This window comes from Meleagris gallopavo, unplaced genomic scaffold, assembly GCF_905368555.1.
Source record: "Meleagris gallopavo unplaced genomic scaffold, MGAL_WU_HG_1.1 scaffold_43, whole genome shotgun sequence".
NCBI classification, from domain to species: domain Eukaryota; kingdom Metazoa; phylum Chordata; class Aves; order Galliformes; family Phasianidae; genus Meleagris; species Meleagris gallopavo.
This window is the reverse complement of record NW_028147055.1, coordinates 1-16,222: the sequence shown is the minus strand read 5'-3', so window position 1 is coordinate 16,222 and position 16,222 is coordinate 1. Positions and strand designations below refer to the sequence as shown.

Sequence of the window (16,222 nt, the reverse complement as noted above, 5' to 3'; positions counted from 1 at the left end):
GATATGGGGTCACTGGGGGACAGCGGGGAACATTGGGGGACATTGGGGTCAATGGGTTCAGTGGGGACGTTGTGATCAATAGGGGCACTGAGTGACCTTATGGGGACATTGGGGTCAATTGGGATCAATGGGGTCATCGGGGTCAATGAGGTCAGTGAGGATCAATGGGGTCATCGGGGTCAATGGGGTCAGTGAGGATCAATGGGGTCAATGGGGTCAGTGAGGATCAATGAGGTCAATGGGGATCAATGGGGACATTGGGGTCAATGGGGATCAATGGGGACATTGGGGTCAATGGGGTCATCGGGGTCAATGGGGTCAGTGAGGATCAATGGGGTCAATGGGGACATTGGGGTCAATGGGGATCAATGGGGTCAATGGGGATCAATGGGGTCATCGGGGTCAATGGGGTCAGTGAGGATCAATGGGGTCAGTGAGGATCAATGGGGGTCAGTGGGGACATTGGGGTGAACGTGGCAATTTCACCACTGGTGAAATTTGGGGCCATTTTGGGGCAATTTGGGAGAAAAAGACGTGGAGATTTTGGGGGATTTGGGGACAAGTTGGGGATTTTTGAGTGATTTTGAGGATTTTTGGGGCATTTTTGGGGCCGCCTTTTTAAGGGAGGGGGCGTGGCCTCCTTTAGTCCCGCCTCCATCAGATCCGGAGAGCCGAGCGCCTCCAGGAAGAACCGAAGTTCTCCGGAAACCGGAAGTCGACACCCGAACGGCGCTCGGAACCGGAAGTCGGTACCCGAAGGGTTCCGAAACGCTTCGAGCGGCCATATTGTGACCCCCCCCGCCCCCTCCCCCATTTTCTATTCACTGCGGATTCCCAGTTCCTCCGGACCCCCTCCGGTTTTGCTCCGCCCCCGCCAGGGGGTCCATGGGCCGGCAACGGGGCGGCGGGGGGCGACCGAGCGGCGGCGGCGGCGCTGGGATGAGCGAAAGGAATCGGAGCGGCTGAGGGGACCCGAACGCGTCCGAAGGGACCCGAATGGGAGCCGAAGATATCCGAAGGGACACGAAGCGGTGTGAGGGGACCCGAACGCGTCCGAAGGGAGCCGAACTGGACCCGAAGCGTCCCGAAGTGGTCTGTGGTCACCCGAACACTTCCGAACGGAGCCGAAAGGACCCGAACCGGAGCCGAGGACGCCCGAAGCGGTCTGCAGTGACCCGAACTCATCCGAACAGAGGCGAAGAGACCCGAAGCGGTCTGCAGTGACCCGAACGTCTCTGAACGGACCCGAAAGGACCCGAACCGGAGCCGAGGACACCCGAAGCGGTCTGTGGTCACCCGAACACTGCCGAACGGACCCGAACTGGACCCGAAGAATCCCGAACTGGTCTGTGATCACCCGAACACCTCCGAAAGGACCCGAAAGAACCGAACCGGACCCGAAGAGACCCGAAGCGGTCTGCAGTGACCCGAACACCTCCGAACGGAGCCGAAGAGACCCGAAGCGGTCTGCAGTGACCCGAACACCTCCGAACGGAACCGAAGAGACCCGAAGCGGTCTGCAGTGACCCGAACTCATCCGAACGGACCCGAAGAGACTCGAGGACACCCGAAGTGGTCTGCGGCCACCCGAACTCCGCCGAACAAACCCGAAAGGACCCGAAAGAGCCCGAGGACACCCGAAGCTGTCTGCAGTGACCCGAACACCTCCGAACGGACCCGAACCGGACCCGAGGACACCCGCAGTGACCCGAACGTCTCCGAACGGATCCGAACCGGACCCGAAGAATCCCGAAGCGCTCTGAAGGGTCTCCCCGAAGAGGCCCGAACGGGGCCCGGCCCGCCATGGCCTTCAGCGGCCCCGCGCTGCTCCTCCTCGGCCTCCTGATGGGTGAGCGCGATCTGAGACCCCCAGACCCCCCCCCAAATAACCCCAACCCACCACGGGACCCCCGCGAACCCTCAAAAGATCCCTTCAAGGACCTCTCAAAGTCGTCGTGTCCCCGCCCCTCTTCTCTATGAACCTTCCAGGACCCTCCCCAGTACCCTTCAAGGACCCTGTAACCTTCCCAGGACCCCCCCATGAACCTGCCAGGACCCCAAACCTTCCCAGGACCCCCCCATGAACCTGCCAGGACCCACAAAGGACCTTCAAGGACCCTATAAATTTCCCATGACCCCCTCATGAACCTTCCAGGACCTTAAATCTCTCCAGGACCCCCTCATGAACCTTCCAGGACCCCCCCAAGAACCTTCAAGGACCCACAAAGGACCTTCAAGGACCCTATAAATTTCCCATGACCCCCTTATGAACCTTCCAGGACCCCAAACTTCCCCAGGACCCCCTTATGAACCTTACAGGACCTTACAACCTTCCCAGGACCCCCCATGAACCTTCCAGGACCTTAAATCTCTCCAGGACCCCCTCATGAACCTTCCAGGACCCCCCCCAAGAACCTTCAAGGACCCACAAAGGACCTTCAAGGACCCTATAAATTTCCCATGACCCCCTTATGAACCTTCCAGGACCCCAAACTTCCCCAGGACCCCCTTATGAACCTTACAGGACCTTATAACCTCCCCAGGACCCAACCATGAACCTTACAGGACCTCAAACCTACCCCGAACCCACCCATAAACCTTCCAGGACCCCAGAAAACCTCCCCAGGACCCCCCCATGAACCTTCCAGGACCCCAAACCTTCCCAGGACCCCCCCATGAACCTGCCAGGACCCACAAAGGACCTTCAAGGACCCTATAAATTTCCCATGACCCCCTCATGAACCTTCCAGGACCTTACAACCTTCCCAGGACCCCCCCATGAACCTTCCAGGACTTCCCATGAACCTTCCAGGACCTTAAATCTCCCCATGACCCCCCTCCCATGAACCTTCTAGGACCCAAAGTCCCTCAGGACCCCCTCATGAACCTTCCAGGACCTTAAATCTCCCCAGAACTCCCCCCAATAAACCTTCCAGGACCTAAAGCCCCTTCAGGACCTCCGCAAGAACTTTCCAGGACCCCCTTATGAACCTTCCAGGACCTCAAACCTACCCTAAACCCACCTATAAACCTTCCAGGACCCCAGAAAACCTCCCCATGACCCCCTCATGAACCTTCCAGGACCTTAAATCTCCCCTTGACCCCCCCATAAACCTTCCAGGACCTTAAATCTCCCCATGTAACGCTTTAGAAGCTAAGCAGGGTCTGCCCTGTTCAGCCCTTGGATGGGTGACCCTGACCCCCAAAACTTCCAGTTTTCACCCCAAAACTTCCATTTTTCACCCCGAAATCCCCAATTTTTGGGGTCCCTCTCATCCAACCCCCTTAATGACATCACTGATATTGGAGGGGTGTTCATTTTTGGGTTCATTTTGAGGTTTTTCACCAATTTTTCCCCATATAATGCTTTAGAAGCTAAGCAGGGTTTGTCTCGTTCAGCCCTTGGATGGGTGACTCCGACCCCAAAATTTCCATTTTTCACCCCAAAATCCCCAATTTTTGAGTTCCCCCTCCTCCAACCCCCTTAATGACATCACTAATATTGGGGGGGGTGTCCATTTTTGGTTCATTTTGAGGTTTTTCACCAATTTTCCTTCAATAGGATCTCTGAAGCTAAGCAGGGTCTGCCCCGTTCAGCCCTTGGATGGGTGACCCTGAACCCCAAAACTTCCATTTTCACCCCCAAATCCCCAATTTTTGGGGTCCCCCTCTCCCAACTCCTCTTAATGACATCTCAAATATTGGGGGCTGTTCATTTTTGGCTTCATTATGGGTTTTTTCACCAATTTTCCCTCACTAGGATCTCTGAAGCTAAGCAGGGTCCACCCCGTTCAGCCCTTGGATGGGTGACCTCAACCCACTCCGCTCCCTTTGAATCCCTCAACTCCCACTTTTTCACCCCAAACTTTTGGGGTCTCCTCCTTTAATTCTTTTCCCCCTACAGCTCCGGGGGTCCTGGGGGGCTGCGTGGAGGTGGATTCGGAGACAGAAGCTGTGCTGGGAGCTCCATTCAAACTGCTGTGCATCGCCTGCAAGCGGCGAAGCGAGACCCCAGCAGAGGCTGAGGGGGAATGGTTCTTTAGGGCTGAGGGAGCCCCCGAGTTCACCAAGGTGATGTGGGGGGATGTGGGGCAGGGGGAGGGGGTCGGGGGGTGGTTATGGGGTGACTGGGGGGGCTTATGGGGGCTTATGGGGTGATTGGAGGAATTAGGAGGGGCTGTGGGGTGATTGGAGAGGGTTAGAGGGGGAGGAGGGGGTTATGGGGTGATGGGAGGGGATTATGGGGGGGTTATGGGGTGATGGGAGGAGATTAGGAGGGGATGAAGGGGGTTATGGGATGATTGGAGGGGATTTGAGGGGGTTATGGGTTGATTGGTGGGGGTTATGGGGGGTTATGGGGTGATGGGAGGGGTTTATGGGGTGATTGGTGGGAGGTCTGGGGGGTTATAGGGTGATTGGAGGGGGTTATGGGGTGGTGGGAAGGGATTTGGGGGGGGAGGAGGAGGGTTATGGGGTGATTGGAGGGGATTTGGGGGTGTTATGGGGTGATTGGTGGGGGTTGTGGGGTGATTTATGGGGTGATTGGTGGAGTTATGGGGGGTTGTGGGGTGATTGGAGAGGGTTTGGGGGGCTTATGGGGTGATGGGAGGGGATTGAGGGGGAGGAGGGGGGTTATGGGGTGATTGGAGGGGGTTTGGGGGGAGTTATGGGGTGATGAGAGGGAGCTATGGGGGGGTTATGGGGTGATGGGAGGGAGCTATGGGGGGGTTATGGGATGATGGGAGGAGGTTATGGGGGGTTATGGGGTGATTTGAGGGGGGCTTGGGGGGATTATGGGGTGATGGGAGGGGATTAGGAGGAGATGAGGAGGTTATGGGGTGATTGGAGGAGGTTTGGGGGGTTATGGGGTGGTGGGAAGGGATTTGGGGGGGAGGAGAGGGGTTATGGGGTGATTGGAGGGGCTTTGGGGGGGTTATGGGGTGATTGGTGGGGGTTGTGGGGGGTTATGGGGTGACGGGAGGGGGTTATGGGGGGTTATGGGGTGATTTGAGGGGGATTGATGTGGGTTACGGGGTGATGGAGGGAGTGTTCCTATGGGTCTCTGTGGGGTCCCTGTGGGTCCCTGTGGGTCTCTATGGGTCTCTATGGGTCTCTATGGATCCCTATGGGTCCCTATGGGGTCTCTATGGGTCTCTGTGGGTCTCTGTGGGTCCTTGTTGTCTCTATGGGTCTCAGTGGGTCCCTATGGATCTCTATGGGTCTCTATGGGTCTCTATGGGTCTCTGTGGGTCCCTATGGGTCTCTATGGGTTTCTATGGGTCTCTATGGGGCTCTATGGGTCCCTATGGATCTCTATGGGTCTCTATGGATCTCTATGGGTCTCTGTGGGTCCCTATGGATCCCTATGGATCCCTATGGGTCCCTATGGGTTTCTATGGGTCTCTATGGATCTCTATGGGTCCCTATGGGTCCCTATGGCTCTCTATGGGTCTCTATGGATCCCTATGCATCTCTATGGGTCTCTGTGGGTCTCTATGGGTCTCTATGGATCCCTATGGGTCTCTATAGGTCCCTATGCATCTCTATGGGTCCCTATGGGTCTCTATGGGTCTGTATGGGATCCCTATGGGTCTTTATGGGTCTAGCCCTGGGTCTCTGGTTTGGGTCTCTATGGGATCCCTATGGGTCTCTGTGGGTCCCTATGGGTCCCTATGGGTCTCTATGGGGCTCTTTGGGTCTCTATGGGATTTCTGTGGGTCTCTATGGGTCCCTGTGGGTCTCTATGGGTCCCTGTGGGTCTCTATGGGTCCCTATGGGTCTCTATGGGTCTCTGTGGGTCTCTATGGGTCCCTATGGGTCCCTGTGGGTCTCTATGGGTCCCATGGGGTCTCTATGGGTCCCTATGGGTCTCTATGGGTCTCTGGGTGGTCTCTATGGGATCCCTATGGGATCCCTATGGGTCCCTATGGGTCCCTATGGGTCTCTATGTATTCCTATGGGTCCCTGTGGGTTTCTATGGGTCCCTACGTGTCCCTTTGGGATCTCTATGTGTCCCACTGTGCCCGGCCCCACGCTCAGGGCTCTCCATCCCCCCACAGATCCTCCACTACACCCCAGAGGAGGGCGCCTGGGTTGCCCCCGGCCCTTTCCAAGGGGTGCTGTCGTGGAACGGCTCCCACGGGACTCGGGATATTCAGGACCTGTCTGTTCGTCTGTCCGCTGTGGGGCGGCCCCACGCCGGGCTCTACGTCTGTCGCCTGCGTCGCAATCTCACCTTCGAGGGCTACACGTACAGCCTGGCCCGTAACAAGAGTGTGAAGCTGGCCGTGGTGGGGAGCGGTACTGTGCCTTTAAGAGAGCTGGGGGGAGGGGGGGGGGCGGTACTGTGCCTTTAAGAGAGTGGTACTGTGCCTTTAAGAGAGAGGTACTGTGCCTTTAAGAGAGCTGGGGGGAGGGGGGGGGCGGTACTGTGCCTTTAAGAGAGTGGTACTGTGCCTTTAAGAGAGAGGTACTGTGCCTTTAAGAGTGCTGGGGGTGGGGGGGGGAGTGGTACTGTGCCTTTAAGAGAGTGGTACTGTGCCTTTAAGAGAGGTGGGGGGAGAGGGGGGGGCGGTACTGTGCCTTTAAGAGAGTGGTACTGTGCCTTTAAGAGAGAGGTACTGTGCCTTTAAGAGAGCTGGGGGGAGGGGGGGGCGGTACTGTGCCTTTAAGAGAGTGGTACTGTGCCTTTAAGAGAGCTGAGGGGAGGGGGGGGGCGGTACTGTGCCTTTAAGAGAGTGGTACTGTGCCTTTAAGAGAGAGGTACTGTGCCTTTAAGAGAGCTGGGGGAGGGGGGAGCGATACTGTGCCTTTAAGAGAGCTGGGGGGAGGGGGGAGCGGTACTGTGCCTTTAAGAGAGCTGGGGGGAGGAGGGGGAGAGGTACTGTGCCTTTAAGAGAGTGGTACTGTGCCTTTAAGAGAGCTGGGGGGAGGGGGGGGGGCGGTACTGTGCCTTTAAGAGAGTGGTACTGTGCCTTTAAGAGAGAGGTACTGTGCCTTTAAGAGAGCTGGGGGTGGGGGGGGGAGTGGTACTGTGCCTTTAAGAGAGTGGTACTGTGCCTTTAAGAGAGTGGTACTGTGCCTTTAAGAGTGCTGGGGGTGGGGGGGGGAGTGGTACTGTGCCTTTAAGAGAGTGGTACTGTGCCTTTAAGAGAGGTGGGGGGAGAGGGGGGGCGGTTACTGTGCCTTTAAGAGAGAGGTACTGTGCCTTTAAGAGAGCTGGGGGTGGGGGGGGGAGTGGTACTGTGCCTTTAGAGAGTGGTACTGTGCCTTTAAGAGAGCTGGGGGTGGGGGGGGGAGTGGTACTGTGCCTTTAAGAGAGTGGTACTGTGCCTTTAAGAGAGCTGGGGGTGGGGGGGGAGTGGTACTGTGCCTTTAAGAGAGTGGTACTATGCCTTTAAGAGAGCTGGGGGTGGGGGGGGAGTGGTACTGTGCCTTTAAGAGAGGTGGGGGGGAGCGGTACTGTGCCTTTAAGAGAGGTGGGGGGAGGAGGAGAGTGGTACTGTGCCTTTAAGAGAGCTGGGGGGAGGGGGGGAGTGGTACTGTGCCTTTAAGAGAGGTGGGGGGGAGCGGTACTGTGCCTTTAAGAGAGGTGGGGGGAGGAGGAGAGTGGTACTGTGCCTTTAAGAGAGCTGGGGGGAGGGGGGGAGTGGTACTGTGCCTTTAAGAGAGGTGGGGGGGAGCGGTACTGTGCCTTTAAGAGAGTGGGGGGGAGGAGGAGAGTGGTACTGTGCCTTTAAGAGAGCTGGGGGGAGGGGGGGAGTGGTACTGTGCCTTTAAGAGAGGTGGGGGGGAGTGGTACTGTGCCTTTAAGAGAGCTGGGGGGAGGAGGGGGGGAATGGTACTGTGCCTTTAAGAGAGGTGGGGGGGAGTGGTACTGTGCCTTTAAGAGAACTGGGGGAAGGGGGGGGGAGCGGTACTGTGCCTTTAAGTGTGGGGTGGGGGAAGGGGGGGCGTGGCCTGAGTGTGGGGGGTGGGAGTTGGGGGGGTGGTGTTGGAGGAGTTTATAGGGGTACTGTTGCTTTAAGGGGGCGTGGCTTAAGGAGGAGGTGTGGCCTGAGGGGAAGGGGGTGGGGTTGGAGGGGTTTTAGGGGGGACTGTTGCTTTAAGGGATCAGGGAAGGGGGTGGTAGGGCTGGGGGCGTGACCAAAGACAGAAGGGGCGTGGCTTTGTGTTAAGTGGGCGTGGCCTATTCTCAAGCATTGGGAGTGTCCAGAGGGCTTTGCAATGGGGATGGGGGGCGTGGCATCAACGAGTGGGAGTGGCCTATGCAGAAAGGGGCGTGGCTTTGCCTAAAGGGGGCGTGTCCTATTCCCAAGCGCTGGGTTGTCCATGGAGCTTTGCTATGGCGTAAAAGAGGGGTGGGGAGAGTGGGCGTGGTTATCACGATAGGGGCGTGGTTTTACACAAGGGGGCGTGGTCATAGCCGGAAAGGGCGTGGCTTTGTGGTAGGGGCGTGGCCTATCCGAGTGCGCTGATGTCCATAGCTCTTTGCAATGGGCAAATTGGGGGGGGGGGGTGCTGGGGAGCAGGGGGCGTGGCTTGCACGAAAGGGGCGTGTCTTGCGAGAGTGGGCGTGACCAATGCCTGAAGGGGGCGTGACTTTAGATTAAGGGGGCGGGGCCTATCCAAGTGCGCTGATGTCCATAGGGCTTTGCAATGGGGAAACGGGGGTGGGGGCGGTGTTACGGAGCAGGGGGCGTGGCTTTCCCGACGGGGGCGTGGCTTACACGATAGCGGGCGTGTCCAAAGCCAGCAGGGGGCGTGACTTTAGATTGAGGGGGCGTGGCCTATCCAAGTGCGCTGATGTCCATAGCGCTTTGCAATGGGCAAATTGGGGGGGGGGGTGCTGGGGAGCAGGGGGCGTGGCTCGCACGAAAGGGGCGTGGCTTACACGATAGAGGGCGTGTCCAAAGCCAGCAGGGGGCGTGACTTTAGATTGAGGGGGCGTGGCCTATCCAAGTGCGCTGATGTCCATAGCTCTTTGCAATGGGCAAATTGGGGGCGTGTGTGTGCTGGGGAGCAGGGGGCGTGGCTCGCACGAAAGGGGCGTGACTTGCGAGAGTGGGGCGTGTCCAAAGCCAGAAGGGGGCGTGTCTTTAGATTGAGGGGGCGTGGCCTATCTCCAAGCACTGGTGATGCCCGTAGGGCTTTTCAATGGGGAAAAGCGACTTGGGGGTTGGGGCGGCTTGCACGACGGGGGCGTGGCTTACACGAGAGTGGGCGTGGCTTACACGAAGGGGCGTGGCTTGCACCGACAGAGCGGAGGGACCTGGCGAGCATCGTGTCGGAGGTGCTGATGTACGTCCTGATCGTCCTGCTCACCCTTTGGCTGGCAGCTGAGATGCTGTATTGCTACAGGAAAGTGGCAGCTGCCTCTGCGCCCCCCCTGACAGCGCGTGAGTTGGGGGGGAGGGGGCTGGGGGGGCGTGGGGGGAGGTGGGGGGGTGTGGTGGGATGGGGGGGGATGGGGGCCAATGGGGAGGTGGGGGGAGGAGGAGGGGATGAGGGGGCAATGGGGGGCAATGGAGGAAGTGGGGGGGATGGGGGGCAATGGGGGGCAATGGGGGAGGCGGGGGGAGGAGGAGAGGGACGGGGGGGCAATGGGGGGCAATGGAGGAGGTGGGGGGGATGGGGGGCAATGGGGGGCAATGGGGGAGGCGGGGGGAGGAGGAGAGGGATGGGGGGGCAATGGGGGAGGTGGGGGGGATGGGGGATGGAGGGTGGGGGGCAGTGGGGAAGTGGGGGGATGGGGGCAATGGGGGGCAATGGGGAGGTGGGCGGGATGGGGGGTGGGGGGTTGGGGGAAGTGGGGGGGGGGAGGAGAGGGGGTGTGGTGAGATGGGGGGCAATGGGGGAGGTGGGGGGAAATGGGAAATGGGGGGCAATGGGGGTTTGGGGGGGAATGGGGGAGGTGGGGGGGTGTGGCGGGATGGGGGGGATAGGGGGCAATGGGGGAGGTGAGAGGGGATGGGGGGTGGGGGGCAATGGGGGGCAGTCGGGGAGGTGGGAGGAGGAGGAGAGGGATGGGGGGGCAATGGGGGAGGTGGGGATGGGCGGTGGGGGAGTTTGGGGGAGGTGGGGAGGGATGGGGGCAATGGGGGACAATGGGGGAGGTGGGGATGGGGGATGTGGGGCAATGGGGGCAGTGGGGGACAATGGGGGAGGTGGGGGAGTGGGTGGTGGGGGGGAGCGAGGGAGTTTGGGGGAGGTGGGGGGGGATGGGGTGCGGTGGGCGGGGGGGATGTGGGTAATGGGGGGCAATGGGAGAGGGGGGGGATGGGGGATGGAGGGTGGGGGGCAGTGGGGGAAGTGGGGGGATGGAGGCGATGGGGGGCAATGGGGAGGTGGGGGCAGTGGGGGAAGTGGGGGGGGTGGGGGCGATGGGGGAGGAGAGGGGGTGTGGTGAGATGGGGGGCAATGGGGGAGTTGTGGGGGGAAATGGGAAATGGGGGCAATGGGGGTTTGGGGGGGAATGGGGGATGTGGGGGGGGTGTGACGGGATGGGGGGGATGGGGGGCAATGGGGGAGTTGTGGGGGGATGGGGGGCAATGGGGGAGTTGTGGGGGGATGGGGGGCAATGGTGGAGGTGAGGGGGATGGGGGGCAATGGGGGCAATGGGGGGCAGTGGAGGAGTTGTGGGGGGATGTGGGGCAGTGGGGGAGTTGTGGGGAGATGTGGGGCAGTGGGGGAGTTGTGGGGATGGGGGGCAATGAGGGGCAATGGGGGAGGTGGGGGGGATGGGGGGCAATGGGGGAGTTGTGGGGGTGGGGGGCAGTGGGGGAGGTTTGGGGATGGGGGGCAATGGGGGGCAGTGGGGGAGTTGTGTGGGGGGATGGGGGGCAATGGGGGGGCAATGGGGGAGATGGGGGGCAATGGGGGAGTTGTGGGGGTGGGGGGCAGTGGGGGAGGTTTGGGGATGGGGGGCAATGGGGGGCAGTGGGGGAGTTGTGTGGGGGGATGGGGGGCAATGGGGGGGCAATGGGGGAGATGGGGGGCAATGGTGGAGGTGAGGGGGGACGGAAGCAATGGGGGGCAATGGGGGAGGTGGGGGGGATGGGGGGCAATGGGGGAGTTGTGGGGGGATGTGGGGCAATGGGGGGGCAATGGGGGAGATGGGGGGCAATGGGGGAGTTGTGGGGGGATGTGGGGCAATGGGGGGGCAATGGGGGAGATGGGGGGCAATGGGGGAGTTGTGGGGGGATGTGGGGCAATGGGGGGGCAATGGGGGAGATGGGGGGCAATGGGGGAGGTGGGGGGGATGGGGGGCAATGGGGGGCAGTGGGGGAGTTGTGGGGGGATGGGGGGCAGTGGGGGAGGTGGGGGGGTGGGGGGCAATGGGGGAGGTGGGGGGCAATGGGGGGCAGTGGGGGAGTTGTGGGGGGATGTGGGGCAGTGGGGGAGGTGGGGGGCAATGGGGGGCAGTGGGGGAGGTGGGGGGGATGGGGGGCAATGGGGGGCAGTGGGGGAGATGGGGGGGTGGGGGGCAATGGGGGAGGTGGGGGGGATGGGGGGCAGTGGGGGGGCAATGGGGGAGATGGGGGGCAATGGGGGAGGTGAGGGGGGATGGGGGGCAATGGGGGCAATGGGGGAGTTGTGGGGGGCGATGTGGGGCAGTGGGGGAGTTGTGGGGCGATGGGGGGCAATGGGGGCGATGTGGGGCAATGGGGGAGTTGTGGGGGGCGATGTGGGGCAGTGGGGGAGTTGTGGGGAGATGTGGGGCAGTGGGGGAGTTGTGGGGGCGGGGGCACCAAGGGGGTCCCCCCTTTTTAAGGTGCCGTTTTTGGGGCTGCTTTTGGGGCGGTGTTCAGCCTGACCCGTGATTTCTTTGCCCCCCCCCGCCCCCCCCCCCCCCCCCAGCTCCGAGTACCTGGCCATCACCTCCGAGAGCAAGGAGAACTGCGCCGGGGTGCAGGTGGCCGAGTAGCACCCATGGGTGCCCCCTCCCCATCCCCCCCCCCCCTTCCTTCCCCACCTCCCCCCCCCTTCCCCACCCCTTGCAATAAATCCCCCCCCAACTTGGGGTGGGGGGGGGAGGAGGGGGGGGTTTGGTTCGGGTCCTTCTCCCCCTCCCCCCCCCCCCCCCCCCCCCCCCCTCCCCCCCACCCCCCCCATGGGTGCTGCCTTAAGTGATATGGGGTTTGGGGGGCACCCGTGGGTGCTCACGTGCAATAATGGGGGTCTGGGGGCACCCGTGGGTGCTGCTGTGGAGGATTTGGGGGCACCCATGGGTGCTGCCTTAAAGGATACGGGCTTGGGGGCACCCATGGGTGCTTATGTGCAATAAATGGGGGTCTGGGGGCACCCGTGGGTGCTCCTGTGGAGGATTTGGGGGCACCCATGGGTGCTGCCTTACTGGATATGGGGTTTGGGGGCACCCATGGGTGCTTATGTGCAATAATGGGGTCTGGGGGCACCCGTGGGTGCTCCTGTGGAGGATTTGGGGGCACCCATGGGTGCTGCCTTACTGGATATGGGGTTTGGGGGCACCCATGGGTGCTTATGTGCAATAATGGGGTCTGGGGGCACCCGTGGGTGCTCCTGTGGAGGATTTGGGGGCACCCATGGGTGCTGCCTTAAAGGATATGGGGTTTGGGGGCACCCATGGGTGCTTATGTGCAATAATGGGGTCTGGGGGCACCCGTGGGTGCTCCTGTGGAGGATTTGGGGGCACCCATGGGTGCTGCCTTACTGGATATGGGGTTTGGGGGCACCCATGGGTGCTTATGTGCAATAATGGGGTCTGGGGGCACCCGTGGGTGCTCCTGTGGAGGATTTGGGGGCACCCATGGGTGCTGCCTTAAAGGATACGGGGTTTGGGGGCACCCATGGGTGCTCCTATAAAAGATTTGGGGGCACCCATGGGTGCTCCAATAAAGGATTTGGAGGCTCCTATGCAGGATTTGGGGGCGCCTATGGGTGCTCCTATAAAGGATATAGGGTTTGGGGGGCACCCATGGGTGCTGCCTTAAAAGATACGGGGTTTGGGGGGCACCCATGGGTGCTCATGTGCAATAATTGGAGTCTGGGGGCACCCATGGGTGCTCCTTTGGAATGTGTGGGATTTGGGAGCACCCATGGGTGCTCCTGTGCAATAAATGGGTCTGGGGGCACCCATGGGTGCTGCCTTAGAGTAGTTTGGTATTTGGGGCACCCATGGGTGCTCCTCAATAATATTCAGGTTCTGGGGGCACCCATGGGTGCTCCTGTGCAATAATCGGGATCTGGGGGCACCCATGGGTGCTGCCTTGGTGTATCTAGGGTTTGGGGCACCCGTGGGTGCTCCTATGGGATAAATGGGTCTGGGGGCACCCATGGGTGCTGCTATGGGATAAAAGGGCCTGGGGGCACCCATGGGTGCTCCTATGGAATAAATGGCATCCAGGGGCACCCATGTATGGGATAAATGGGATCCTGGGCACCCATGGGTGCTCCTATAGAATAAATGGCATCTATGGGATAAATGGGGTCTGGGGACACCCATGGGTGCTGCTATGGGATAAATGGGGTCTCATGGCACCCATGGGTGCTCCTATAGCATAAAAGGGATCTGGGGGCACCCATGGGTGCTGCTATGGGATAAATGGGGTCTCATGGCACCCATGGGTGCTCCTATAGCATAAAAGGGGTCTGGGGGCACCCATGGGTGTTGCTGTGGGATAAATGGGATCCGGGGGCACCCATGGGTGCTGCTATGGGATGAAGTGGGTCTGGGGGCACCCATGGGCGTTGCTATGGGATAAAAGCTATCCAGGGGCACCATGGGTGCTCCTCTGGAATAAATGGGATCCGGGTGCACCCATGGGTGCTGCTATGTATGATTTGGAATTTCGGGGCACCATGGGTGCTGCTATGGAATAAATGGGGTCTGGGGGCACCCATGGGTGCTGCTATGGAGGATTTGAAATTTTGGGGCACCCATGGGTGCTCCTATAGCATAAATGGGGTCTGAGGGCACCACCCATGGGTGTTGCTATGGGATGAATTGGGTCGGGGGCACCCATGGTTGCTACTATGGGATAAATGGGATCCAGGGGCACCCATGGGTGCTGCTATGGAATAAATGGGTGTGGTGGCACCCATGGGTGCCGCTATGGGATGAAGTGGGTCTGGGGGCACCCATGGGTGTTGCTGTGGAGTAAATGGGATCCGGGTGCACCCATGGGTGCTGCTATGTATGATTTGGAATTTTGGGGCACCCATCGGTGCTGCTATGGGATAAATGGGGTCTGGGGGCACCCATGGGTGCTTCTATATAGGATAAATGGAATCTGAGGCACCCATGGGTGCTGCTATGGGATAAATGGGATCCGGGGGCACCCATGGGTGCTGCTATGGAATAAGTGGGGTCAGGTGGCACCCATGGGTGCTCCTATAGGATTAATGGGATTCTGGGGCACCCATGGGTGCTGCTATGGGATAAATGGGATCCAGGGGCACCCATGGGTGCTGCTATGGAATAAATGGGGTCAGGTGGCACCCATGGGTGCTCCTATAGGGTTAATGGGATTCTGGGGCACCCATGGGTGCTGCTATGGAATAAATGGGTGTGGTGGCACCCATGGGTGCTCCTATAGGATTAATGGGATTCTGGGGCACCCATGGGTGCTGCTATGGAATAAATGGGTGTGGTGGCACCCATGGGTGCCGCTATGGGATGAATGGGGTCAGGGGGCACCCATGGGTGCTGCTATGGGATAAATGGGATCCAGAGGCACCCATGGGTGCTCCTAAAGAATAAGTGGGGTCAGGTGGCACCCATGGGTGCTCCTATAGGATTAATGGGATTCTGGGGCACCCATGGGTGCTGCTATGGGATAAATGGGATCCGGGGGCACCCATGGGTGCTGCTATGGAATAAATGGGGTCAGGTGGCACCATGGGTGCTCCTATAGGGTTAATGGGATTCTGGGGCACCCATGGGTGCTGCTATGGAATAAATGGGTGTGGTGGCACCCATGGGTGCTGCTATGGGATGAATGGGGTCAGGGGGCACCCGTGGGTGCTGCTATGGGATAAATGGGATCCAGGGGCACCCATGGGTGCTCCTAAAGAATAAATGGGGTCAGGTGGCACCCATGGGTGCTTCTATAGGATTAATGGGATTCTGGGGCACCCATGGGTGCTGCTATGGAATAAATGGGTGTGGTGGCACCCATGGGTGCCGCTATGGGATGAATGGGGTCAGGGGGCACCCATGGGTGCTGCTATGGGATAAATGGGATCCAGAGGCACCCATGGGTGCTCCTAAAGAATAAGTGGGGTCAGGTGGCACCCATGGGTGCTCCTATAGGATTAATGGGATTCTGGGGCACCCATGGGTGCTGCTATGGGATAAAAGGGATCCGGGGGCACCCATGGGTGTCATTTTTTAAGCCAAATTCCTCCGATTCCGGATCTCCGATCGTCTTAATTAATTAATCATTAGCATTATGAATATTAATATTATTATTTATTATTTTTCTGCATGGGCGCCGCCTCCATTTTTTTTCCGTTGTTTTTTTTTTTTTGGGGGGGGGGGGGGCGAAAAAAATAAGGAGAAAAAAGCGATTTTTGGGGCTTTTTGCACGGAACCCAAACGGGCAATAATTATAATAATTATTAAATTCAGATTGAGGGATTTTGGGTTTTTTTGGGGTAATTTGGGGTTTTTGGGGTAATTCGGGTTTTTTTGGGGGGGGTGAAAATGGCGATTTTTGGTCCCGGCGACCCAAAAAAAGCCGTTTTTTGGGGGGGAAAAATGCGATTTTGTGATTTTTTTTTTCCCCTCCCCCCCCCCAGCGCTGCACTGAATTTTGGGGTAAAAAAGGGGGAAAAACAGAAAATTAGTGGAGGGGAAAAAATATATGCAAATCGGTACGCAAATGAGCCGGGATGGAAAGGTGCAATGTGACCGCGGGTATGCAAATGAGATGGTAATGAGAGGGGTGGGGCCTGGGGCGGGGTTTGGGGGGATTTGGGGGCGTTTTTTGGGGCTTTTTTGGGGCTTTTTTGGGTCATTTTGGGGCTTTTTGGGGGGTTTTTATGGGATTTTTTTTTTGTAATTTTGGTTCTTTGGGGGATTTTTGGGTTTTTTTTGAGGTGATTTTGGGGAAATTTGGGGTATTTGAGACTTTTTTGGGGTCATTTGGGGGCATTTTGGTTTTTTTTTTTGGTTAATTTGGGGCATTTTGGGGGTTTTTGTGTTTTTTTGAGGTGATTTTGGGGAAATTTGGGTCTTTTT

General features: G+C 59.1%; 1 protein-coding gene and 1 long non-coding RNA gene across 2 annotated transcripts; both read left to right on the top strand.

Annotated features, from left to right (window-relative positions):
- The first annotated feature begins 565 nt into the window (after nucleotides 1-565).
- Nucleotides 566-11,940, top strand: SCN1B (sodium voltage-gated channel beta subunit 1). Its single transcript, XM_085215456.1, has 5 exons — nucleotides 566-1,849; nucleotides 3,905-4,071; nucleotides 6,060-6,300; nucleotides 9,261-9,377; nucleotides 11,838-11,940. Exons 1-5 carry the CDS (start codon nucleotides 1,804-1,806, stop codon nucleotides 11,924-11,926), a joined length of 660 nt encoding a protein of 219 aa, XP_085071582.1. The 5' UTR covers nucleotides 566-1,803; the 3' UTR covers nucleotides 11,927-11,940.
- A 157-nt stretch (nucleotides 11,941-12,097) lies between these two features.
- LOC146541873 (uncharacterized) lies at nucleotides 12,098-15,467 on the top strand. Its single transcript, XR_014880824.1, has 2 exons — nucleotides 12,098-15,147; nucleotides 15,268-15,467. It is a non-coding gene; the product is annotated as an uncharacterized LOC146541873 (long non-coding RNA).
- Nucleotides 15,468-16,222: the final 755 nt, after the last annotated feature.

Bases quoted from the DNA above. Each gene is read 5' to 3' on its own strand.
- SCN1B (XM_085215456.1), top strand. From the start codon at position 1,804: ATGGCCTTCAGCGGCCCCGCGCTGCTCCTCCTCGGCCTCCTGATGG. The intron at 6,301-9,260 runs GTACTGTGCCTT...TTGCACCGACAG, and splicing joins GCTGGCCGTGGTGGGGAGCG to AGCGGAGGGACCTGGCGAGC. The intron at 9,378-11,837 runs CTGCGCCCCCCC...CTTTGCCCCCCC, and splicing joins CAGGAAAGTGGCAGCTGCCT to CCGCCCCCCCCCCCCCCCCC.